Source organism: Sinocyclocheilus grahami, unplaced genomic scaffold (genome assembly GCF_001515645.1).
Source record: "Sinocyclocheilus grahami isolate Dianchi unplaced genomic scaffold, SAMN03320097.WGS_v1.1 scaffold1508.1, whole genome shotgun sequence".
NCBI lineage: Eukaryota > Metazoa > Chordata > Actinopteri > Cypriniformes > Cyprinidae > Sinocyclocheilus > Sinocyclocheilus grahami.
In genome coordinates this window covers 13421-38179 of record NW_015506687.1, presented here as the reverse complement: position 1 = coordinate 38179, position 24759 = coordinate 13421, and the positions used below count along the sequence as shown (strand labels likewise).

At 37.3% G+C, this 24759-nt stretch overlaps 3 protein-coding genes, 2 non-coding genes and 1 pseudogene across 6 annotated transcripts in view; 4 read left to right on the top strand and 2 right to left on the bottom strand.

The window, feature by feature from the left end:
• The window catches only part of asl (argininosuccinate lyase), a 9749-nt gene extending 6825 nt beyond the window's left edge, over nucleotides 1-2924 (bottom strand). Inside the window, exons 1-4 of the mRNA XM_016257076.1 lie at nucleotides 2790-2924; nucleotides 2636-2696; nucleotides 2298-2492; nucleotides 455-538 (exon numbers count right to left, since the gene is read on the bottom strand). Coding sequence (XP_016112562.1) covers nucleotides 455-538; nucleotides 2298-2492; nucleotides 2636-2650 — 294 coding nt within the window. The 5' untranslated portion in view covers nucleotides 2651-2696; nucleotides 2790-2924. The remainder of the gene's footprint in view (nucleotides 1-454; nucleotides 539-2297; nucleotides 2493-2635; nucleotides 2697-2789) is intronic.
• Nucleotides 2925-2998: 74 nt separating this feature from the next.
• Nucleotides 2999-7879, top strand: LOC107570810 (DNA-directed RNA polymerase III subunit RPC9-like). Of its 2 annotated transcripts, none has more exons than XM_016257078.1 (4): nucleotides 2999-3042; nucleotides 7335-7371; nucleotides 7524-7622; nucleotides 7761-7879. In XM_016257078.1, exons 1-4 carry the CDS (start codon nucleotides 3014-3016, stop codon nucleotides 7857-7859), a joined length of 264 nt encoding a protein of 87 aa, XP_016112564.1. In that variant the 5' UTR covers nucleotides 2999-3013; the 3' UTR covers nucleotides 7860-7879. The 2 variants fall into 2 exon arrangements, with proteins under 2 accessions (XP_016112564.1, XP_016112565.1); XM_016257079.1 differs by lacking the exon at nucleotides 2999-3042 and adding an exon at nucleotides 3716-3811.
• Nucleotides 7880-10649: 2770 nt separating this feature from the next.
• On the top strand, nucleotides 10650-14947 carry LOC107570812 (protein-tyrosine sulfotransferase 1-like). Its single transcript, XM_016257080.1, has 2 exons — nucleotides 10650-11818; nucleotides 13976-14947. Exons 1-2 carry the CDS (start codon nucleotides 10983-10985, stop codon nucleotides 14193-14195), a joined length of 1056 nt encoding a protein of 351 aa, XP_016112566.1. The 5' UTR covers nucleotides 10650-10982; the 3' UTR covers nucleotides 14196-14947.
• Nucleotides 14948-15062: 115 nt separating this feature from the next.
• On the bottom strand, nucleotides 15063-15134 carry trnaw-cca (transfer RNA tryptophan (anticodon CCA)). Its single transcript has one exon. It is a non-coding gene; the product is annotated as a tRNA-Trp (tRNA).
• Nucleotides 15135-15602: 468 nt separating this feature from the next.
• On the top strand, nucleotides 15603-15674 carry trnae-cuc (transfer RNA glutamic acid (anticodon CUC)). Its single transcript has one exon. It is a non-coding gene; the product is annotated as a tRNA-Glu (tRNA).
• A 2699-nt stretch (nucleotides 15675-18373) lies between these two features.
• LOC107570805 (arachidonate 8S-lipoxygenase-like) lies at nucleotides 18374-24002 on the top strand (annotated as a pseudogene).
• Nucleotides 24003-24759: the final 757 nt, after the last annotated feature.

Below are 24759 nucleotides of genomic sequence, written 5' to 3'. Positions count from 1 at the left end.
GTCCAAAAATATACACAAACACATTCAGTTAAACACACTATTCACACAAATCATTTGATCATTTACTTTCCCTCATGTTGTTTTAAATCTGTATGACTTTCTTTATTCTATGGAATATAAATGAAGATATTGTGAACAATGTTGGTAACCACTGACTTTCATTTAATGGACCAAAATTTTTCGAATTATCTTCTTTTGTGTTCCACAGAAGAATGAAAGTCATACAGGTTTGGAACAAATTGAGGGTGAGAAAATGATGACAGAATTGTCATCAGAATTTTTGTATGAATCATCCCTTTAATTACAAGGGATACTGATGACCTGTAAAGTTTGCAGCATGATTATACATACCAACAAAAGAAGACATGAACATTGAATTATTCAGAATTATAACCTACACCACACGGTGAACTGATAAAATATCTTCTTATTCAATTCAGTGTTTTCTTTTGACCTTCAGTCTGCGTTCATTGGCTGTGTGAATATCCTCGTCTCCTGGTTTGATCTTGAACTCGCCTTTGGACCATTCATCAAAAACCTGATAAAGATATTTTTAAATACCTCAGTTATTCATAATTTGTGACAATAAATTAAAATGTCTGATAACTCTTTTCGCAATATTTCCAGCCATATTGGGGAGACCGGTGTTAGTTGCCAATAGAGCTATATCTCAGGAGCTCACCGTTATTATAGTTAACCAAAACTAAAACCAAACTAAAACTTAAAATTAAATTAAATAAAAACACTCCAGTTACTTAGGTAACCTCAGTTCCCTGAGATAAGGGAAACTCCTGTTTACTCTGATAATGAAGTCTAATTTGATCACGTTTGTGTAGCTGCACGAACCAATGGCGCCTCAACCCGCCAAAAGGGGTGGTACTGACTGCTATACAAGACAGCTCTGGGTGCCATTTCGTCAGAATCTTTTGACTGAAGCAACAGTCATCGATTCACGTGCAGCTTTATAGCATGGCAGCCTACGCAACGCTCGTTCCCTTGTCTCAGGGAACCGAGGTTACGTAAGTAAGCTGCTCTGCGAGCCCAGCCCCAGGGCACCCATACTTAGGGCTCCTGTAACATGAGCTAATAATAAGACCCAAGCTGCTTAGGCCAATCGTGGGGCAGGGCATCTCGCTGCTTTGAAAAATAAATTGGGCAGTGAAAGTTGTCTTCTGACACAAAGAGGTCCACCTTTGCCTTCCTGAAGACAGACCAGATCGTTTGAACCATTTGGGGATGTAGTCTCCATCCTCCTGGAGCTACATTGCCCCTGGACTGCATTTCTGCTCCCTGGTTTAGTCTGCCTGCCACATGAACTGCACTCAGCAAGAGGAGCTTGCCCTGTGCCCTGATCAAAGTTCTGAGGGGAGAGTGAAGCACACAGGATTTTCAATCAAGAGATCACTCAAGCCTGGTCGCTCAGCCTGTGACTTCACGGTTTCGCCCTCCGAAGCAGCTGGGAGGGGAGAAACGCGAGAGCGGGAGGGGCGAGGGCGAAGCAGGGCGAGACTCATGGTCTCACAGTGAGAGCAGTCTGTCTCAGAGAGCGCAGCCTCAGCATGGGTGTGGCCCAGGCAAGCGACGCACCCAAATCTGAAGCTGTCAGTAATATGGAATAATCGGTGACTGCACTGTCCTCTGATCGTTGTAGACGAGGGGTGCTGATCCTCACGTGTAAAACACCTGTGCCAGTGTGAGATCACTCAAGCCCGATTGCTCAGTCCCATGACTCCACTGTGTCTTCTCCGAGCTAGCTGAAAGGGGAGAAAAGGGAGAGTGGGGCTGCCTTCATTGAAGGCGATCTGCGAGCGTAGAAGGGTGAGACTCATGCTCTCAGAAAGCATTCCGTTCGGGTGAGCACAGTCTCTGCATGGGCGCTGCCCAGACAGGCAACGCATTCACCGTGCCCATCTGCATCATGCAGGGGTCCCTGCATGAGCCACACTCACAGTGCCACATTTGCAACGCCAGGAAATTTGCTCTAATCGATGCTGTATAGCTGCAGGGGAAGGCTTCTAGTGATCTTCCGCTGCTGGGGCTTCTTCTTAAGGTGGTGAGCAGCAGGCTGCGCTTCTTGCTTCGGCTTCTTGTCCAGCGAGGAAATGTTAAGCTTTGCTGTCAAAGGGGGAATGGACTAGGTACAGTATCCTGGTAAATATTTACAAGCCAGCATCACAGTTCAAGGGTAAATAAATGACGTTTCATGAGAAAGATGACACTGTAAAAGAACACACATATAACCTGGATGCTATCAGACGGGTTTATGAGTAAGGTAATGTGGTAAATAATATAATCACCTTGTCAAGTCCTGTAAGAATCTGTTCCATCTCGTTTTGCGTGACCAGGCCTGCTTTCTGTAAAGCTTTGACATATGCTTTACTCCCCTTAACATCAGCCTCCCACATGCGCTGGTCGTACGCGATTGACGCGTTGAACTTTTCCATTATAGGGTCGGTGTTTCCCACAAAGCGACCACCCCATAGTTTATTTCCCTGTTTAACACAAAATAATAAACATAAACATTACGGTAAATCATCGCTCGTGGTCTCTGACAGGTTTTGAAAGCCCGTGACACACACAAAAACACACTAAATCAGACTGACTTTTTATGAGCGATCAAATGAGCGATCTTTACCTCTGAACTTGCCATTGTAACCGTCTCAAGCAGTCTTTATGTGCGAAGAGCAACCCGAAAACTAGAGGTCATTAAAACAGAAACAGGAAATGTCGGACAATTAAAGGACCAAATCAGTGCCGTATGATTTCACCGATTCCTGAGAATGAATTACCGTAAGAAGCTGTTCATTCAATAGATTGTGACCTGCATTTCTTCCTCGTTTATTTTGGGGAAGCGAAAGCCCCGCCTATAATATGTTAATTTGGTGCTCGCGAACCAACCAAAATCTAAAGCGCCATTTTTTGGGCGCTGTCCTTCATTTTAGAGAGCAAATACTGTCTCGAACCGCCTCCCTAAAGAGAGAATAGACTTTGCAGTTACAGTTTTGAATGGTGGATGGCGCTATATGTCCTTAAAACGAGCAGGTACACAAATATGAATCTAGAGCTGTACTTCATGTACTTAAATATTTGATCTCTTATTTATTTTTGGGTTATATTTTTGTAATAAACCTGTGCAAATACATCAAATCAGCAGTGTATTTAGGGGAAAATAGGAGGTTATCACCACTGGTTAATACTACTGAAAGTAGGCCTACTCCATGTAACCTGCAGCAGTCCTGTTTGAACAACTTGCAGACAATAATTACAAATTTGTGTGATATTTACTATTGAAATGTTTGCATAATTAATCGAGATTTGTATTTTTGCTCTTGCATCTGTTCATTAATATAGTTCTCCCTTTTATCCATATTTGGGTTTATAACTTTTATAATTGTCATTTTACTATGTTCTCTTGATGCCTTGCAAGCTAGGCTTATTTTTCATAATATTACTTTTATATAACTATCATCTTAAATAAATATACCATATCACATTTTATATAAATATAATCTTTTTCTATAACATTTAATCAATATTTTTCTTTAGTGGCACTTCTACAACATTTCGAACTGATTTAATGATTCGGTTTGAATTTTGGTATTGTCGCGGGATTCATTTTGTTGCACGGGGAAACGTTATATATAACGTTTATCTTTATAACAATTTCCACTATAGAAAATATCTTTAACCAGCAATTGTTACAGGAATGTTTAATTTGAACACAACTGGGTGGGAACGTTTAACAGACAGCCTCGTTTTCTCACCGGATCGTTGTTAGTTGTCGAACCAACCAGGCAAGCGGGATGGAAGTGTAAGCGATTTAATTTACTTTTATTCGCCTAACGTCAAACTTAAATCATATGATAATAATAGTTTTGTTGAAAATACCCAGTATATGGCGCTGTGATTAGAACAGGTTTCCAAGTTTATACTGAAATGACGACGATATGCAGCTCACGTGGTTACTCTTGCATACTAACTTAATCTTTAGATGACGGTTAACGCTACGAATGCATTGAGCCATCAAACTCAGATCAAATTGATTATGAGCTGATCTGTTGAAAATGTATTTTCGCTAACAATTGATGAGAGATCATTTGGGTATAACGGTTGATGTATAATTTTCAGAGTACATGTTGGTCGTATTTAACAGCGAGAGGGATTTGGGAAATTCAGAACAAAAAGTAAACATGAAAGTGAAGTGAAGCACGTGTGATTATAGGACTGGGAAAGCAGCACACTGAATGCTGCTAAAAAAGGGGGGGGAGGGGGGATATTTTTTTTATCATAAATTAATGTTAAAACACTGCGTTTTACTCACCCCCGAGGCATCCTAGGTGTATATGACTTTCTTCTTTATTTTTCCTTTATTCCTTTATTTATTTGTTAGAATATATATAACAATATTTTAGCTAATCGCAAAAGCTGAATAATCAAATGTCTACTGATTAATCAGTGAAATAATCGATGATTAGTTGATTAATCGGTCTAACAAACATTAGATTAATCGATTATCAAAATAATAATTTGTTTTAGCCCTTAAAGGGTTAGTTCACCAAAAAATGAAAATTAGGCTGTGTTTTACTCACCCCCGAGGCATCCTAGATGTATATGACTTTCTTCTTTCAGACGAATCCAGTCGGAGTTATATAAAAAATTGTCTTTGATCTTTCAAGCTGTTTAATGGCACTCAGCGGGTGTTGCAGTGCTTCAGTCCAAAAGAACTTAAAGCGCCCATCCATAAAAAAAGTGTCTCACACGGCTCCGGGGGGGTGAACAAAGGCCTCCTGTAGCGAATCGATGCATTTTTGTAATAAAAATATATTCAAAACGTAATAATCACTTCAGCAAAGCCGACCTCATACGTCATTCCCCCGGAACTGTTTCCGTTTACAACAGTGAGCGCAAGCTAGATTCAAGTGATTATTATGTTTTGAATATGGATATTTTTCTTACAAAAACTCATCGATTCACTACAGAATGCCTTTGTTCACCCCCGGAGCCTTGTGAGGCACTTTTTGTTATGGATGGGCGATTTTTATTTAAGTTCTTTTGAACTGAAGCAATGCAACACCTGCTGAGTGGCATTAAACAGCTTGAAAGATCAAAGACAATTTTTTTGATAAAACTCCGACTGGATTCGTCTGAAAGAAGAAAGTGATATACATCTAGGATGCCTCGGGGGTGAGTAAAATGCAGCCTAATTTTCATTTTTGGGTTAACTAACCCTTTAAGGGCTACAACAAATTATTATTTTGATAATCGATTAATCTAATGATTGTTAGAACGATTAATCGACTGATCATCGATTATTTCACCGATTAATCAGTAGACATTTGATTACTCAACTTTTGCGATTAGTTAAAATATTGCTATATATATTCTAACAAATAAATAAAGGTAATCACTTCCGCTTTTGAAAGTCATATTATGTAATTACAATTAATTTGTACAAATAAATATATTTGGCACACAAAATGAGATGACAGAGAAACTTATTCACCATTTAATTAGCTGTATGAAAAAGTAACTGAAGGACATAATTCTGCCTAACATCTCCTTTTGTAAGTCATATGGATAAGAAACAAAATAAAGGTAAGTGATGAGACGTTTTATTTTTTGATAAACTATTTTATTCACAACATAATCTCTCTTAAAATACCTTATAGGGTAATGATAATCAAAACAGTCCTGAGCTAGATCAAGCTTTGATCTCTGCAAACCAAACTATAACTTTAGTGAAATATTTTTTCCCTTATTAGCTAGCTCCACACTGGAGAGCCGCTTTATAACAGAAAATCACGTTGTAATTCTAACTGAAAGCGACACTGACTCTGGTTTTTTCATGTTGAGTACTGTAAAGCTGCTTGATTTAAGGCTATCTATTGCATAAAGTACTAAGTTATATAAATAAATGTGACGTGACTGGACTTTACTGGAGTACCGAACTGCAGAATTCTAGTAACATCCACACGGCTGTAATCCGATGCCTTCATAACTGCTGCTTTCACACTGCGGTCAGTTTTTGTTATTGAGAGGAAAGCGTGCAGCATATATTTACATATTCATCCAAACGCCGCTCAACAGCTTTATGTTTGGCTGCTTTTGCTCTGAAGTAGGGATGGGCGTATATATCAGAAGTATCGATACTTATGTGAGTATCGAAAGTATCGATACTAAGGTGTGTTTTATTTACCAGTGATTTTGTTCATTTAACAAAAAAAATAATGCATTTAATTGGATGAATAATCTATGTTAGTAAATAATTGTGTAGGATAGAACTATTTTCCTGCTCATCTGAACACAAGCAAATGTTGCAAAGACAGAACCAATCCATCACTCACTCACTTCTGACAGTGCATTCAAACAGGGCTGCGTTTCCCAAAAGTATCATAAGAAAGCATTAAAGCTTTTGGGAATGGCAGCCCTGAACAATGCTTATCAGAGGACAGAAGAAAAAACATATATATTTGAGTTATTTCACAATAAACAAATTGAAATTAGCCTACATAGTTGGTGCAATTACATTTATTGAAATTGAACGTTGAAAGATAATATTGATCATGTTCTATTCTGTAATGTTAATATAAATCATACACTGTCAAAAATGGTTGCATTTTATGCGTGCAACAGCCTGTCACTGGCAGTCCTTTATGAAAATGAACCATGGTTTTACTAAAGTGACCGTAGTTCAACTGTGGTATTTGTAGATTTGAATCATGTGTAAACAAAAAAACATATTTGAACCATGTGTAAACAAAAAGATAACCTAATAAGTTACAATTAAGGCGTATTGAATTTTAAAATGCGTTTTAAACAAAGTTAAGTGGTTATCATTACCCATTTTACTCTTAGTAATTTAATACATTTCATAATTTAAAAGTTTAGTTCAGAAGTATCGTATCGATATCAACGATACTGCCTTGAAAAATATCGGTATCGTATCGAAAACAAAATAAGTGGTATTGCCCATCCCTACTCTGAAGCGCTGTCTTCTCTTGAATTGTCGTTGTCTTGTGCTACAGCGCCACACTGGCCAAACAGCATTATTGCAGGCTCTTACATTAGGCCATATGAGATCAAACGACTACTCCACAACAAAAAGATTTGTAGACAATTTTTTTTTATTATCAACGTTGTCGATAATGTTAACTAATCGTTTCAGCCCTACTTGAGTTGGAGCTTCCCTTTGCTCACACACGAAAAAATTGCAAATGCACAAAATGCAATTGTGCTTGTTGCAGTGCTCCGAAAGGCTATTATAGCTGCTGTTAGAACACAATTTTAGGCGATTTAACATGAGTTAATCCTAATGTAAACCTTTTGTTTTGTAGAAGGGATGCCAATGCCGCTATGTTAAGCAACTATGAGGTCAGTATGCATTTTATGCATCTTTTTAGATAAATTTTGTGTGTTATACAGTTCTTTGTGTGTTTGATCAGAAATGCATGTTGTGCATCTCAAGTAAAATCTTCAGTTGTTGAGTTTAATTGTGACTGTACAAATGCACTCTATTCCACCAGGTCTATCAGTTGCTGACAGACCTGAAAGAAAAAAGAAAGGAGATGGTTAAAAATAAGCACAGCACAGGACAGCAGAATCTCAACACCATCATGTATGAGGTGCATGTTTTTGATGTGATTTGAAACATCTCTTAAACCAAGATGATATTAAATTTTCGGTCTGTGAGAGATTTTCATCATGATCTTCAGACGGGGCTGATCACTCATGCCTTTTAACATTTGATGCGTCTGCCTCAGACCCTGAAGTACCTCTCCAAGACGCCGTGTGCTCATCAGAATCCAGACACTGTGAAGAAGTTCCTCACTTCAATGCTGCCTCACAAGCTCACTAAGTAAGTTACAGAAAACTTTCTTTTTTTATTGCTTATTTTGCCCCATATTTTCAGATAAACAATTTATACTTGACAGGGCATTTTTTTATATAAACGTATAATATTAAGAATATTATTACTGATGTTATTACAAGTAAAAAAAATGAAGTATGAGTTTTGTAACCTGAAGCCCCAGGCTTATTCTGCGCACCTGTAATAAGTTACATGAAGGGATTGATGAGAGAAATGATAGTTTTCTGAATGGCCAGTGCTGGATGATAGGTGTATAACCTATATATGACCTAACCTTACAGATGGTAGAGGAGAGCGAGTGTCATTAAATTGTTTTCTGCACGGGCGGCAGTACGCCTTTATTATTATTTTGGAAATTCAAACTCTGCTGCGATACCCAAAAATGCGGTCCAACGTTGAACACACTATATGCTGTCTAGGTAGAATGCGTTTTCAGAAGAATGGAGACTACAGTCAGCAAGCATATACTTATGTGTTAAAATTCTTCTAGTCCTCATTAATATGCAGAGAAGTTACTTATTAGCTATAATTTGATGAGTTTCACCTGGCTCAACCAATGGCGTGAGTCTGGGGTGGGACTATCTTTTTGTTCGACCAATGGGAGACATAGAACGTGTTCAGTAGAAACTTGTTTGGGAACAGTCATTAGGGATGGGCGATACCACTTATTTTGTTTACGATATTTTTCAAGGCAGTATCGTCGATACCAATTCGATACTTCTGCACTAAACTTTTAAATTATGAAATGTATTAAATTATTACATTTTAAAATGGGTAATGAAAACCACTTAACTTTTGTTTAAAACGCATTTTAACCCGTTTAATCCAAAATTTTTCCCAGACATGAAAATATCCAAATGATGTGTCATTAGTAACCCTTTAAAATATATATTTTTGGAAAAGTGTGTGAAAAATGGTATTTTATGGTCAGTCACAATTGTAAGCGGTGGGATCATGTGTATACTGAATTAACATATTTCTGCAGTCTTAAAAATTGTTCTATATCTTAGCTCAGCTGTTTTAAACTGTTGATCACATTCTAGGGTTACTATTATGCATAAAAAACCCTTCTACAACATTGATAGGAATACTGAGATCAAATACAAAAAAATACAACCATCAGCGTATTTCAAAATTGTTACTTTTTTGTAACATATGTCATCACATTTTTATATTAGTGCTACCAGTATTACAACATTAATATTCTAACTTGTTTGTAACATTTGAACTTTTGATTTAGTGCAATATCTTGTACTGCCATTAGGGACTGCCAGTGAATGGCGGTTGCATGCAAAAAAATGCAACCTTTTTATTCTGACAGTGTATGATTTCTATTAACATTACTGAATAGAACATGATCAATATTATCTTTCAACGTTCAAGTTAAATATTTGTAATTGCACAAACTATGTAGGCTACAATTTCAATTTGTTTATTGTGAAATAACTCAAACATTTATGTTTTTATTTCTGTTCTCTGAAAAGCATTGTTCAGGGCTGCCGTTCCCAAAAGCTTTAATGCTTTCTTATGATACTTTTGGGAAACGCAGCCCTGTTTGAATGCACTGTCGGCAATGAGTGAATGCTCAATGTGATTAATTGGTTCTGTCTTGCAACATTTGCGTGTGTTCAGATGAGCAGGAAAATAGTTATATCCTACACAATTACACTCTAATAAAGGTTATTCGTCCAATTCAATGCACATTGTACGCATTAATATCGATAGTTCGGATCGATACGCCCATCCCTAGTCATTAGGTTTCATTCACTACTAACTGGGGGGATTATTTAAACACACATTAGAAAAAATTGAATTTCCGCCTAATTCACAACATGTGCATGCATACATTAATTTGTTCTTAACCTATAGTTTTAATGTTAATGTAGTTGGAGTATTCTAAATGAGCAACACATACTAACAAGATTTGTAATTTACATAAAAATCACCCAATAATCTCCATATAAGGGCTTTATATTCCAGAATAAATATCTATAAAAATTAATCTTTAACACATTTATGTATGTGCAAACATATCAGGTGTTAATGTTTCATGCATTGCATGTGTCACAAATAACACCTATGTGCATCTCAAATGCAACCACAGATTCTTGCCACAACAGGATGCTTTGCTGCTGAAAGGTGTTAAAACTTTTGCCAAAGTTTACATGTGTGAAAGATGCTGTTGACACTCAAAAACCGAGGTAGTGTAACCTGCACACATAGAGGTAGCAGTGTAACCAAAATGTACCTGCTCATGTGTGCAAAAGGGAAACTAGATGTTCTGCTAGATTAGTAGGTCAACGGCTAAAAATAAAGATAACATCTAAACTGACACATTATTTCTTATTTTAATATTAATTTCATCAAAAAACAATTATTTCAATAATTTCTGTCCATGAAATTTGAAAACGTATAGCATTGTCATCATTATAGCACATCAGTACTGTTGAATATTGTCTTAGATATTGAGTTCTGAAGACTAAGATCCACTATGTGAGATTTATTCTACTTTGACCTGGATAACTGACAATCTTTACAATCATAAACTAGATATGACGCCTACAAGATACACACAACATCCTTTCGCAGCATTACGTTGTTTTTCTAGTTAAATTTTACAGGAAATTTTCATTTGTGTTTTGGCTTGCAATTCGAGGCAAGCTGTAATTGTCTAATACTATTACCGTAATGTTGTACTGTAATGGTATTAGATGTGACATTTAATCTAACATGAGATGCACCCTAGTAGCCAATGTTGAAACAGACCTGGCAAAATCTGTTTTTGAAAGTGTTCCCCTTTTTTCACAGGCATAATGGTGCTGACAGAAAACATAAGGCTTGACTTACGAAGTCTGAATTTATTGAAGCTCCAAGCAAAGGCCTGAAGAGCTGCTGGCTGGAAAAATGTTGCCCATCCCTTCCCTCCCCCAATAAACCTTTACCTAAGCTGCCTTTCAACATTCTTTCACCCAGAACATTTCTGAAAAGCATTCGCTCTGTCTTTCCAAGATCCCTCTTAACCTTTCCCTTTCTGCTAAGTCTGTTTTGCCCATTTTGTTTTGCCTCATTCTCCTTTTTTGTAACCACAAACCACATTCTCCCCTAACTATAAGTCATGAGAAAACAAACATGCAACGTTCTTCTGGTCTGTGGGGTCATCAGCTCCATCACAGTATTTTATCTTGGCCTCAGCACGATAGAATGTCCAACTGCTCGTTCTCGTGCGGCACAGCATGGGTGGGCGGTAAATCTACAAGCTGGCCGAAACCTAAGCGACCCATTACAACTCCCTGAGGAGTACAATGAGGAAACCCCTCTCATTTTCATTGGCGGAGTCCCTCGTAGCGGCACCACACTGATGCGGGCTATGTTGGACGCCCACCCTCTGGTTCGGTGTGGACAAGAGACCCGCGTCATCCCCCGGCTGTTAGCCATGCAGGCCACATGGAGTCACTCCGCACGTGAACGTGTCCGTCTGGACGAGGCTGGCGTCACCGACGAGGTCCTGGATTCAGCTGTACGTGCCTTCCTGTTGGAGATCATAGTGGGGCACGGCGAGCCCGCTCCGAGGCTCTGCAATAAGGACCCTTTTGCTCTCAAGTCTCTCACCTACCTCTCCAAGCTCTTCCCAAAAGCAAAATTTATTCTTATGCTCCGCGATGGCAGGGCCACCGTACATTCTATGATTTCCCGCAAGGTGACTATCACCGGATTCGACTTAACAAGTTACCGGGACTGTTTGGTGAAGTGGAACCGGGCGGTGGAGGTTATGTATGACCAGTGCCTGGCTGCAGCGGATGGCAACTGTCTGCCTGTGCATTACGAGCAGCTGGTCCTGCAACCTGAGCGAGTGATGAGCAAGCTCCTTCAGTTCCTGGATCTGCCGTGGGACACTGCCGTGCTGCACCACGAACAGCTTATTGGGAAAGCTGGTGGTGTTTCACTGTCAAAGTGAGTGAGTTTGATGCTTTGAGCTATTTGCTGTCACACTTTTGAGAGATTTTTGTCACATTCATGTGATAATTCTTAAAAAATTTTGTCTAAATAAATGGAAAATAAAACACTGAAATAAATACATTCTCACGCCATGTAAAAAGTAAACATGTCAGACCTTGTTTGTAGAAAGCATGCTGAACATCCTTGCAGAAACAAGGTTGTGTTGTTCTGATTAGCAAGCGGAAAAGGGGGGGGGGGGGGTCTAGGCAAAAGGTGTTATATTCCAGTCTTAAAACAAGGGAACAAACTAGAACCATGTAGCCACAATTTACCTAAAACCAGGAAACTAAATCTTAATTTATGACCATATCCATTTTTTTACCCCTGCATATAATGTGTGGTGTGGCCATATCATTTTTAATCCGATACTGATATGGCATTAAAAAAAAAAGGTAAAAGAAAAACAACTTTGTTCCCATCAAGTCTGACCCTGTCAAGAATTTTCATTCACTGTTTCCTTTTACATTTACGGCTTTTCCAGATAATGGATCAAACATGCAGGTTTACGTTTCCTTGTCAAGAGTTGAATTAGTGCTCTCTATGTAAATAGTCTCTGTAGTACAAGCGGTAAAACAAATAAATTAGAAGTAAAAAGGGTGTTTGTTTGATCAAGTATTTACAAAGACCTCATGAGCACTAATTGGGTGACAGTTCTGTAATAATGGAACCGTTGGAAGATGTTAAAGGGGTAGTTCATTGCGATTTCACTTTTTTAACGTTAGTTAGTGTCTAATGTTGCTGTTTGAGCATAAACGATATCTGCAAAGTTACGAAGCTGAAAGTTCGATGCAAACGGAGATATCTTCTTTTAAAATTCTGGCAGTTTAATGCCTACAAAAACAGCTGGTAGGGACTACAACCAGTTACTTCCCAGGTTCGTGACATCACAAACCCAGATAAACCCCGCCCTCGGGAAAAGTCAGCAAAGGGGGCGAGGCCATGCTGCGCTGCTTTAGAGAAGAGGAAGAGAAGACTAGAGGTGCACGTCAAAATCTTTTCATATATGAATCGCTATTCTGTCTTCTAACGATTCTAATGGATTCTTAAGTTTCAAAATCAATGTTCTAAAGCAGCGGTTCTTAATACTGTTCCTCGCGTCCCCCTGCTCTGCACATACTCTGCATCTCTCTCTCTCTCTCTCATTCAGATCATCAGCTCAGCTCTATTCCATTTATAGACTTATTTTCACATAGCTATGAGAAGCGTTAAACATGGACGCGCGTGCAGTTGCCCGTACTGTATTGAAGCTTTAATCAGGATAAAACTATATTAAAAGCTAACATAAGCAGTAGCATTTACAAATAACAGCGTATCTAAAAGTATGAGACAACAAAAAACATAGGCCTACCCAAGGTGTGATTTGTGAAAAAAAACAGAGGGGGGATGCTTTTGAAAACTTTTTATGAAATGTTTTTAATACGACGGAAACTGTATTTAACGTGATCACAGTTCAATAAAAACATTGTAGCCTACGTTAGGCCTATTAATTGTAATGATTTCATTTCCACGGTTATTCAAATTGTTCCAATGAAAATTAAGCGCTCCAATCGAAATTATTCAGCATTCCTGTCAGATCGCGTATCACGAATCATTTGATTTAGATCGGAGCGGGTTCGCTGGATGTATTTTCCCCACAGGGGATAAAAATAATTCAGCAGAGGCAGGGATGCATAGCCCCCCCCCCACCAACCAATCAGAGCCCATCGTGTATTTCTGAGGGAGGGGCTTCGTAAAAGAAGGAAATGATCAGCCCGTTTCTCAGAGAAGGGACAGAGCGGTGTGGAATAAAGATAAATTATGTGAAAAATGTTTTTTTTTTAAACGAAGCATTAACACACGTTAGACTGCACCCCATAAACACAATCAAGCCTAGAAAAAACCCAGTAAACCACCCCTTTAAAACATCTCCCTCTGGAATAAGTAGATTTTAATTTTCAGTTCTTACTGCAATTTGTGATGTGGTCACTTTACAGACTTAATCTCTAGAAGGCAGATTAATTTCATGATATTTTAGACAAGCACTTAGACCTTGTCTACTATAATCCTAACTACAGTGTTTCTAAATAGATGTATGTTTTTTCATTGTCTCTATGATCCCTGTCTCTCCTCCAGGGTGGAGCTGTCAACGGATCAAGTAGTCAAGCCAGTGAATACAGACGCTCTGTCTAAATGGGTGGGCAAGATCCCTGCTGATGTGGTGAATGATGTGGCCAGCCTTGCCCCGATGTTAAGTCGCTTAGGTTATGACCCTCTAGCCAACCCGCCAAACTACAACAAGCTTGATCTCTTATTTCTGAACAACACAAAAATAGTGAGGTTAATCCAAAACTGAAAGGTCCTCTCAACTTGTGAATATTTTGAAGCAATAAACAATGCATTTTATGAGCACGTAAAGCCTTTACTTGAATTAACAACTTGTAGTATTTACAAAACTGAGCCACTTTAATCAGCAGTTTTGTAGGAAAGAAATACAGCTTATTGTTACAGACCATTGTTGCTTGTGGCAAAAGTTTCATACAGTGATATAAGGCATTCTAAAACCTAGTTTTAATGTTGTATAATAAAGTAATTTTTTTCAGTTAAATTTGATTTAAATGTTTTGTTATTTGTATGCTTTGGTGTTGCTAATGATTTCAGTCTACTGTGTATGTGTTAATGCATGCATGTTGTGGTAAATGTGTCATAATGAGTGATTATTACACAGGAAACTATGTTTGTTGAAAGAGGAAGTCAACTGTTGCACAAAATTACTTTTTTAGTTTGTTCTCATTGACTGCAAGAGTATGAATGAAGTTTGGAGATGTTTTATAATAGTTAAAGACTATATAGGCCTTTTATTGCGAATTTATCAATTCATTGTATATTTGACAAATGTGGTCCAAATATGACGGACTTTGGACATGGTCTCTGCTGTGGATGAACTCTGTCCTCAACATTCCTTCACAGTGAAAGTCCAGTAACTTTGGACCAGTCTCTCACTTGCATGAGATTTCAAAGCTTGTATATGTAACATATTTTTTGTTACAGAAGAACCGTATATTTATTAAATGTTGGTTATTTCTAAAGAAACCCTGTGTGTGCATATATGTGTGAGATGATCAGATGGGGCAATCAAAAAAAAATTAATAGGACAATAATAAATACATTTTGACAGCTAATTGAATTAATTTGACATTGCGTGACAAATTAAAACGTAAATTGACCCCGACGTGATTTGAACACGCAACCTTCTGATCTGGAGTCAGACGCGCTACCGTTGCGCCACGAGGTCTTAAAGTATTAGGAGTAGAATGATCAATTTAGTTTATACGATTGTTACACCATACCGTGTTTACTAGTGTCACCACAAAAAATAGACGATAATGAGCTCGCCATTGGCCTTTCTGATAGCTCAGCATAACAGGATTAACGTTACGAGGACAAAACGTGCAATATTGCACTCCACCTAACGTTAGTCCATGCATTTGGATTTTATTAAAATGTATCTTGGGATCGCAAAACATTTTTTGTTAAATCTCGAAAAAAAAAATATATAACGGTAATTAGGCTTCCGTGTACACTAATGTTGTTGCCTGAAAATTTACATTAAATATATCATATAAAGGGATAACTTGTGTGTGATTTTATTTGGTAAAAAAAAAAAATAGTCAGGTAAACGTACCTTGTTTTAATATCGTGCTGTTTGCCGGGACTAGTGTTTCTAGTGTTTGTAATGCCAGTGTTACGCTAATTTAGCACGTCCCTGGTGGTCTAGTGGTTAGGATTCGGCGCTCTCACCGCCGCGGCCCGGGTTCGATTCCCGGTCAGGGAAGGTATTATTTTTGTGGATTTTTGCGCTCCCTACATCATATTATTACATAGAATTGCATATACACCGATTTCTATCATTAAAAATATACATACATATATTTATTTTTAGACCACATTTGTCAAAAATAAGTATTGCACGTAGGCTACATAATTAAAGTGAAACGGCATAGATAATGACTATGTAAAACAGCACGTAAAAAACACCAGTAACCATTAGGGGTGGGGGGGGGGAATCGATACAGCATAGTATCGCGATATTTTCCGCGGCAATACTGTATCGATACACGGACGCCAAGTATCGATCTGTTATTATACTATTTGGTAGAATAATAAAATCAATTTATTTACAATCCACTAGATGGTGGTGTTGAGTTTTTTTCTGATGAGGTCAGCTGGGTCACCTTCAGCATGCAGTAAGTTAGTAAAATAAAGAGGGTGGCATTGCTGAAAGTTGTCAGGAAAAATCCGTGTATCATTCGATCATTCGTTTTTTTATTTAATATTTTTTCGAAAACCGAGAATTCAGCTTAAATTTTCGTTTTTCGTTCTTGGGTGGAAAAATTAATAAACAGCTTGAATATTCGATTTCTACACGTGGGCGGGAATTAAACGCCCCTTTCTGCTGATTGGTCAGCCGAAGATCAAACCGTGCCGTCATCAGTCATAGGCCTCAAATATAGGCCCTAGTCCGTCTTTTTTCCCCTTTTCCCAAAAACAGCTTATTCTGTTTCAGCTATTAAAATAGTTCAGTTTTGTATGTAATGGAAAAGTGATTATATTTCGTTTCGTTTTTTTATAAAGTAAATTTAGAAAAACATTTTGAGTATTTTTTGTTCGTTAAATGTAAGTTATTTTTGTTTTTTTAAGTAAAGGCCAGCGGCAGACAGTGAATTGATCATAGCCTATAGCCTATGTTTGATCAATTTAGCCTTCTCAAATCATCAGGACTTGCCTAAAATAAAATCTATATATAAAACAGTTCAAGTATATCACAATGTTAGTTTAAATGTTTAACCAAGATAAATGTGCCTGTTATATCCAATCGTTTGCGGAGAGTGGAAGCTGAAGCGCAAGCTGCAGGACACAGAGGCAGCGCCATCACTTGCATTTCTTTCTAACAGTGGAAACAACTTAAAATAGGCAGTCATTTTTGCTCATAAAGGTAAGAGTAATACATCATTCTAAACTGTAAAGGGTCTACTTTTATTTGTGTGCACTCACAATATCAACAAAACGTGCTTTTATAAAATAAGGAAAACAAACGCTTTCTGCCGTCTCAGTCTTGAACAGGAGCGCTTCACATTGATGAACCTAAACTCAGACATGATCAAAATATATAGAAAGCTTTAAATTACTACTTTAAAACGAAATAATTCGAATAGAAAATAGACTCCTAATAAAATAAACTCTTTCATTATGTAATCCGTGCATTTCTCTCTAAAGGCACATCCAGTTAGGAGATGGCGAGTCATTTTTTTCATCACCAATTGATGGAAGGCCCGATTATAATTTGCGTTTTATTTTATAATTCCGTACAGTTAAAAAATAAAACACTAATTATAATGGCATATATGTAAAACTTTGTCCTATAATTGTATAGCTGAAAATGCTGTCTAATCACTCTCGTGGTACTTGTGTTTTATTAGGAGATGCACAACAGTTCTTCTGTGGCTTTATAGGTAATATTTTCGCGTACACAATTTTAGCAAAATCAGACAATATTGTGTCTAATATATACCACAATATTAACTTCTTATTATTGAATTGTTATAAATAAATATCACATTTGCAACTGGTCAGTGTTCAAAAAAAGAAAGTCACATTTTAGAGAAGAAACAAATCACCCACTGATTTTCAAAGCTGCTACATAGTAACGACTTTATACTTCGATGACCTTGATAGAAATGTAGTGGAGTGAAAAGTACAATATTTGTCTTTCAAATGTAGTGAAGTTAAAGTCATAAGTCATAAGTAAATGTACTTAGTTACTGTCCGCCTCTGTCCATGACCCATCTTCAGTGTTTTGGCTGAGAGAAGGAGGTTCTCATCCAGAATTTTACGGTGCATGGCCCCGTCCATCGGTCCTTCAATGCGATGAAGTCATCCTGTACCCATAGCAGAGAAACAGCCCCAAAGCATAATGTTTCCACCTCCATGCTTGACTGTAGGGATGGTGTTCTTGGGGTCATAGTCAGCATTTCTCTCCCTCCAAACACAGCAAGTCGAGTTGATGCCAAAGAGTTCAATTTTGTTCTCATGTGACAACAGCACTTTCTCCCAAGCCTTCTCTGAATCATTTAGATGTTCAGACAGGCCTGTACATGTGCCTTCTTGAGCTGGGGGACCTTGCAGGCACTGCATGATTTCAACTCATTGCAACGTAGTGTGTTATCAATGGTTTGCTTGGCGACTGTTGTCCAAACTGCCTTAAGATCATTAACAAGCTCCTACTGTGTAGTTCGGGGCTGATCCCTCACCTTTATCATGACCATCCTTTCCTCATAAGGCGAGATCTTGCATGGAGCACCAGACAGAGGGCGATTGATGGTTATTTTGTATTTCTTCAATTTCCGAATATTCACACCAACAGTTGTCTCCTTCTCAAAAAGCTTCTTGCTGATGGTCTTGTAGCCCATTCCAGCCTTGTGCAGGTCTACAATCTTGTCTCTGACATCCTTTGACAGCTCTTTAGTCTTGCCCATGGTGGTGGGAGAGGCTTGAATGGAAGAAACACATTCTATGGACTGGTTTCTTTTATACTCATAACAAGATGACATTAGGAGTAATTTCTTAAAGTGACAGGACTAATCTGTGTTCCACTTGGGCACGTAGCCAGTTTGTGGGAGCCAGAATTCTTGCTGGTTGGTAGGGGATCAAATACTTATTTTACTTACTGAAATGCAAGTCAATTTATAACTTTTATATAATGTGTTTTTTCTGGATTTTTTTGTTGATATTCTGTCTCTATCCGTTAAAATAAACCTACCATAAAAATTATAGACCCTTAATTTTTTTTGTAAGTGGTCAAACTTACAAAATCAGCAGGGGATCAAATAATTATTTTCCCCACTGTATATGCCCTCTAACAGCTACAGGCCACTACAGTATCTGCTGAGGCACTTAAACCCATTCTAAACCTGCCTAGAATATGATATATCAAATGACTGTTAAATAACTGAGAAAAAACTAAGTCATTCACTATGGCAGCATTCTTTTAGACTGTGACCCCATCTAGCAGGTACACATGCAAATGTGGTGTTTTTCTTTTTGGGACAGGCCTATACAGTTGTCATCAAGTCTAAAGAGGAAGTTGGCATAGTGGTTTTGTTGAAACTCCGTCTTGAGGCTCAGCCTGGCTTTCTGGACCTGGATTGGCACTGTGGGGATGTGCATGTGAGACGGAGTTCTGAGGATCCTGAGGTGGAGGTTTTTCCTTGTCATAAATGGATCCGGACAGCAGATGGTAACGTCGAGCTTCGGAATGCGAAAGGTGAGCTGTTTCTGTTTTCACCGTTCCTTCACACTTATTAATTTGGTAGTATCCATATCCTTTTTACTTCCTGTATTTCCTATCAACGCCTCTTAATGTTTCCCTTCTCTAGTGTGTCTGAAAAAGAAGGAAACATTAGCAATCCTAACCAATCACAGGGAGAGGGATCTCCAACAAAAACAGCAGTTTATCAAGCAAAACCTTTTTTACTCATTAGTTTATTGTTTTTGTCCTCCCGTCTTTTTTTATCACTCTGAGGATCCTGAGGTGGAGGTTTTTCCTTGTCATAAATGGATCCGGACAGCAGATGGTAACGTCGAGCTTCGGAATGCGAAAGGTGAGCTGTTTCTGTTTTCACCGGTCCTTCACACTTATTAATTTGGTAGTAATATCCTTTTTACTTCCTGTATTTCATATCAACGCCTCTTAATGTTTCCCTTCTCTAGTGTGTCTGAAAAAGAAGGAAACATTAGCAATCCTAACCAATCACAGGGAGAGGGATCTCCAACAAAAACAGCAGTTTATCAAGCAAAACCTTTTTTACTCATTAGTTTATTGTTTTTGTCCTCCCGTCTTTTTTTTATCACAGTTAATAAAGATGTTGTTTTTTATCTGTAGGTGGGGCACATTTGTTGTAGATGGTCCTCACTGTGTAGACATGTCCAGTGTTACAGCTCTAGGACCAAACTTTAGTTACATCTGTCAGCGGTAGTGGTTTAGCTTTCTTAAAGCTTCATTACAAACTAGATTGATATGAATTTATTCTTATGTCACATGAACGTAATTTGACAATGAAATGTTGTCACTCTGCTTGTCTTTTAGCCCAGTTAACAATGTGCACTACATCAAGAGTTTCATTGAAAGAAGAACATCTTGGAGCAGCCTACAGGAACTTGAGACATTCTTCCTTTTCAATGGAAGAGAGAACACAATTGCCAGTATGCTAAACAAATATTTACAATTTAAAATAAACAAAACAAATTAAATTTATATATATGTATGTGTGTGTGTGTGTGTGTGTGTATATATATATATATATATATAGATGATTTTTTATTTTTTTTGCTGTACAATTCTCTCATAGAATATGTTCAGGCTCATTGGCAAGAGGATGCATTCTTCGAATATCAGTGCCTCAATGGTTGCAATCCTCTGTGTGTCAGACAGATCCGTAACCTGCCACCTAACCTGTCTGTCACTTCAGAGATGGTCAGACCTTTTCTACCAGAGGAGATGGAGGTGCGTACAAGTATGCAAATGTGGATTGCAGGCCATTTTGACATTTTTAACAGACCATTCTATGTAACTATGTAATGTATATTGCACAGAGAGGACAGAGGAATATTCTGGATTATGAAGTGCTGGATCAGCTGCCTGCTAATACTGTCAATGACAAACAGACCTACTTGGCTGCTTCTTTATGCCTGCTGCATTACAACCGACAAGGAGAACTAAAGCCCATAGCCGTACAAGTAAACAATTTTTAACCGCTTTTTATTGTAATAGTCACCATCTTTGATTAGATGTATTAAAATCTCTTTTGGCTGAATTTTAATGACCAAATGAATGCTAAAATCAAGAACCAAATCTTAATATTTCAGCTTCAACAGGCTCCTGGTCCACAGAATCCTGTTTTGGTTGCATTAGTTGTTAGCAAAGATGTGGGTCCGTAATTCAGATTTCCAGGTCCATCAGCTACTTTCCCATTTTTGCGCACTCATCTTATAGGAGAGGTGTGCTGTACCGCCACACTCCGACAGCTGCCCGAGATTCATCCTCTTCATCAGGTAGAAACAAAGTTCAGCTCAAAGATACAGAACCATGCAGTGTTGACTTTGACCATAGGTTGTTGTTGTTTTCTTGTGGTGAAAGCAGTCCTGAAGGACAAGGTTGGTTTTCTTACTTATTTAAGGAAACGATGGAAGCCCAAAAAAATCATGCTTTGGTAAATTGTAATTATGAGATACTAAGCCAAAATTATGACTTTAAAAAAGTCAAAATTATGGGATAAAAAGCCATTATTACTAGCTAAAAAGTGTGGTTAGCTTTTTATGTCATAATTTGAAAGCCCATTTCCTCCACATAAAAAACAATTAGGAGATAAAAAGTCATAAGTCTGACATACAAAGTTGAAATTATGCAATAAAAAGTCATTATGACATTTTATCTTATAAGTTTTGTCAATTTAAGCGTTATCTTGTTACAATTTGTCATTTGCATTTTGACTTTTAAATTTCATAATTTTGACCTCTTGTGTCATAAGTTTGACATTTTACTTAATAATTTGTACTTTTTATGTCATAAATTTAGCTTTTATGTTAATTATTATAATTATTACACTGTATGTAATATTTTTGACTTTTTATCTCATATTATGACTTAGTATCTCAGAGCTATAATCAGAGCATGCTTTTTTAATTTGTGGTGGAAATGGGCTTCCATAGTAAACAAAACAATTAGAAAAAAAAAAATAATAATTATATATATATATATGTGTGTGTATATGTATATTATAGACGTGTACAACAGAGACTATTTGGTATGCACTACAATAAAAAAATAACTTGCTTTTAGGACTTCTGCGGTTCATTGATTTTGATCATTTTGATGCTTTAAAGTCGTTTGCCATGAGAGTGGATGGTTGAATTCTTTAGCTTAACCTATAAATCGTACTTTTGTTTTTCAGCTGATGCCTCATATCCGGAGCACTCTTCAGATCAACATTCAGGCGTTTTTGACAAGGTTGGTGTGTTTAATATCGTCTGTTTACTGTTTAGAGAATCTAGTTTTTCCTCATGATTTAGTTTAATTGTATATGGTTTCTGTTTCCTGTAGTCAATAGCCTGTGGTCTGGAGGCAATACCACTGCTGCCTGCTCGAAACGCAACGTCTCCGCTACAGCTCAATGTGTGTGCCAGATGACATAAGAGTGCGAGGACTGGATGCAATACCTATCTGTTATTATGCACAAGATGCACTGGGGTTCTGGGATGCTCTACACAGGTACTTTCTTCAGCATTCAGCATTATCTGAATCAGAGTCTTTAGGTTTGAATAAGCACATGATTTGCGTTTGTCATGCAGGTTTGTTGCAGGCTGGATTCGTTTGTATTACTGTAACGATGAGGACGTCCAGCACGACTGTGAACTACAAAACTGGATTAGAGAGATCTTCACGCAGGGATTCCTCGGCCTCAGTGCCATAGGTTCATTTTTGTCATATTTATTGATTTATTCAAAAATACATAAAAAATGCACTTCATACAATGACTTGAACACACCTGTTTTTAAATTTCGAATTAATAATCATTTTGGATATTTTTGGTAGGCCATAAAGTCAGGATTGTTTGGCTGATCCTATCCTGATATAATGAAAAGAAAAGGCCTTGTTAAAAGACTTAAATTCTTGAGAAATAAACATTTTTTAAGCAATTTGGCATAATCTTTTATTATTATTTCTTAAGAAATGTCTCTTAAAATATAAGATAATTTGACCTTTTTATGACAAGGCAAGGTTAGTTTAGTTTGTAACATGTCATGAACTCCCCAAAAACATAATGATTTTCATGAATTAATCATTTTTGGAGGGAGTAAAGTAAAAAATGTCAGCATAAGTCTGTCCTGACATCAAAAAAGGACTCATAAAAATGAATGTAGTTTAGATAGTAGTTAAGTAGTTTGGCATAATCTATTTTTTCTTAGAAAACATTCCTGAAAAATCTGATAATTTGACCTGTTTATGGCAAGGCATGGTTAGTTCAGGTTTAAAAATATCTTGTAGTGTGACCCAAAAACATAATGATTTTTGTGAATTAATAATTTTGAAAAATATATATATTTTAAAAACAATTTTTTTAAAATGGTAATTAAGATATGTGCACATTTAAGGTGTAAGGAAAATATTTCACTCGCATGTATTTGTTTTACTTAATGATTACACCACTTTTTAAAAATTTTTAGTCATTACATGTAATTAAGTTACATTTCAAAACCATGTGAAACAAACATATGAATTTGAATATAATGCTTCTAAGAACTTTTTCAAAGATTCTTTACTGTGGACCTTCCTACATATCATATCATACAATTTCTGTCTCATCTACTTCATTTATTCTTCACAGAGATGTAAAATGCATAAATTGATCTTTTCCTGCTCAGCACTTCATGCAGCTGTGAACTTCTCTCAGGTATGTTCAGTTATTAATAAACTGACAGAGGTGCTTAGGAACAGCATATTATGTCCGCCTAACTAATTCAAATTCACTAAACACATCTCACCCCTTCTTAAACCAATCTCCACATTTAACTGGATTATAACCTTTGAATAAAGAACAGTCCTGCTGCCATGTCACGTCCACCTTCTCAGACCAAAGGCTCGGTGTCGGAGGAGGATATTTTCTCCTTCTTTCCGGAAGTGAACTCCTCTTGCCACGTCCTTAGTGTCCTGTCTCTACTGTCACAGCCTGCCATTGACTTTGTGAGTGTTAACACAATCTCTTGGGTACTGCTGTGTGAGTATTTACACTGTATATTTTCTGTAGGACTAGGATGCAGACGTGATGTTCATCTAGCCATTACTTCCTCTTTAGGTGCCCTTGTGCCATTACAATGAGTGGTACTTCAGCAGTGGTGCAACCATCAAGCTTGTGGAGGAGGTCCGGAGAGAGCTGAAAATGATAGCAAAAGACATCGCAGACAGGAACAGCCAGCTGGAGTTGCCCTATACTTACCTGTCTCCAGACCACATTGAGAATAGTGTGACTGTTTGAGTTCACTGTCAGATTGAATCATGAATTGTATTTTTATGCCAAAAGAAGTTTTTAACCTGTTTTTTCACTGACTGACCTAAAAGAGAGCTCCTTAAAAACCTGAGAATAACATAAAATGTGTAGTCCTGGGAATTTCTTAAAACATTTTTAGAATAAAATCATATTTCATTTAGATAAAGTTTATTAATAAATATTTTATATATACCTTTGTTCCCATGATTTGACTAAATTATAACGTTATTGGAAATAATGCACAATAAAAATAGTCTGTTCACAAGTGAGATTTACCTTGCATTTTCTTTGTTGTCTTCACCCATCACGTTTCATATTTAATTTAAAAGCAAGCTCTTCACTGAAACTAATGTAATACTTTTAAGATTAAAGGTCTGGGGATGGGACAAGTGTAGAAACAAATCTGTGCATAAATTGCATTTGAAAAGTAACAAAATAAATGATTAATTAAATGTTTTTTTAATATGACCTTCAAAAAAAAAAAAAGGAAATCTGTTAATTTGAATAAAAATGCTGCATAAAACTGGCTGAATTGAAGAAACACTCATATATTGCGTTGTGTGATTCAGTATAAATCGGGTGTGCCTCACACGTCCTGAAAAGTGAAGCTGCGGGCTCTTTGATCGCCCCCTGGTGGCTGGCTGCAGTACAGGTCATAAACCCCGCCCTCTCCAGAATTGAACATGTCGTCAAAATAAAAAAAATAATTACACTTCCAATACAGTTTTCCGAAAGATGGTTTTGGTCATTTAAGGTAGTTGTTATCACGCTGATATATGTTCAATCGTCCTCCATCTTTTTTTACAGTCTATGGTA

Coding starts and splice junctions, on each gene's coding strand:
- LOC107570810 (XM_016257078.1), top strand. CDS start 3,014: ATGGCGCTATATGTCCTTAAAACGAGCAG. Junction 7,372..7,523: donor CTATGTTAAGCAACTATGAG/GTCAGTATGCAT, acceptor CTATTCCACCAG/GTCTATCAGTTGCTGACAGA. Junction 7,623..7,760: donor TCAACACCATCATGTATGAG/GTGCATGTTTTT, acceptor CGTCTGCCTCAG/ACCCTGAAGTACCTCTCCAA.
- LOC107570812 (XM_016257080.1), top strand. CDS start 10,983: ATGAGAAAACAAACATGCAACGTTCTTCTGGTCTGTGGGGTCATCAGC. Junction 11,819..13,975: donor GGTGGTGTTTCACTGTCAAA/GTGAGTGAGTTT, acceptor TCTCTCCTCCAG/GGTGGAGCTGTCAACGGATC.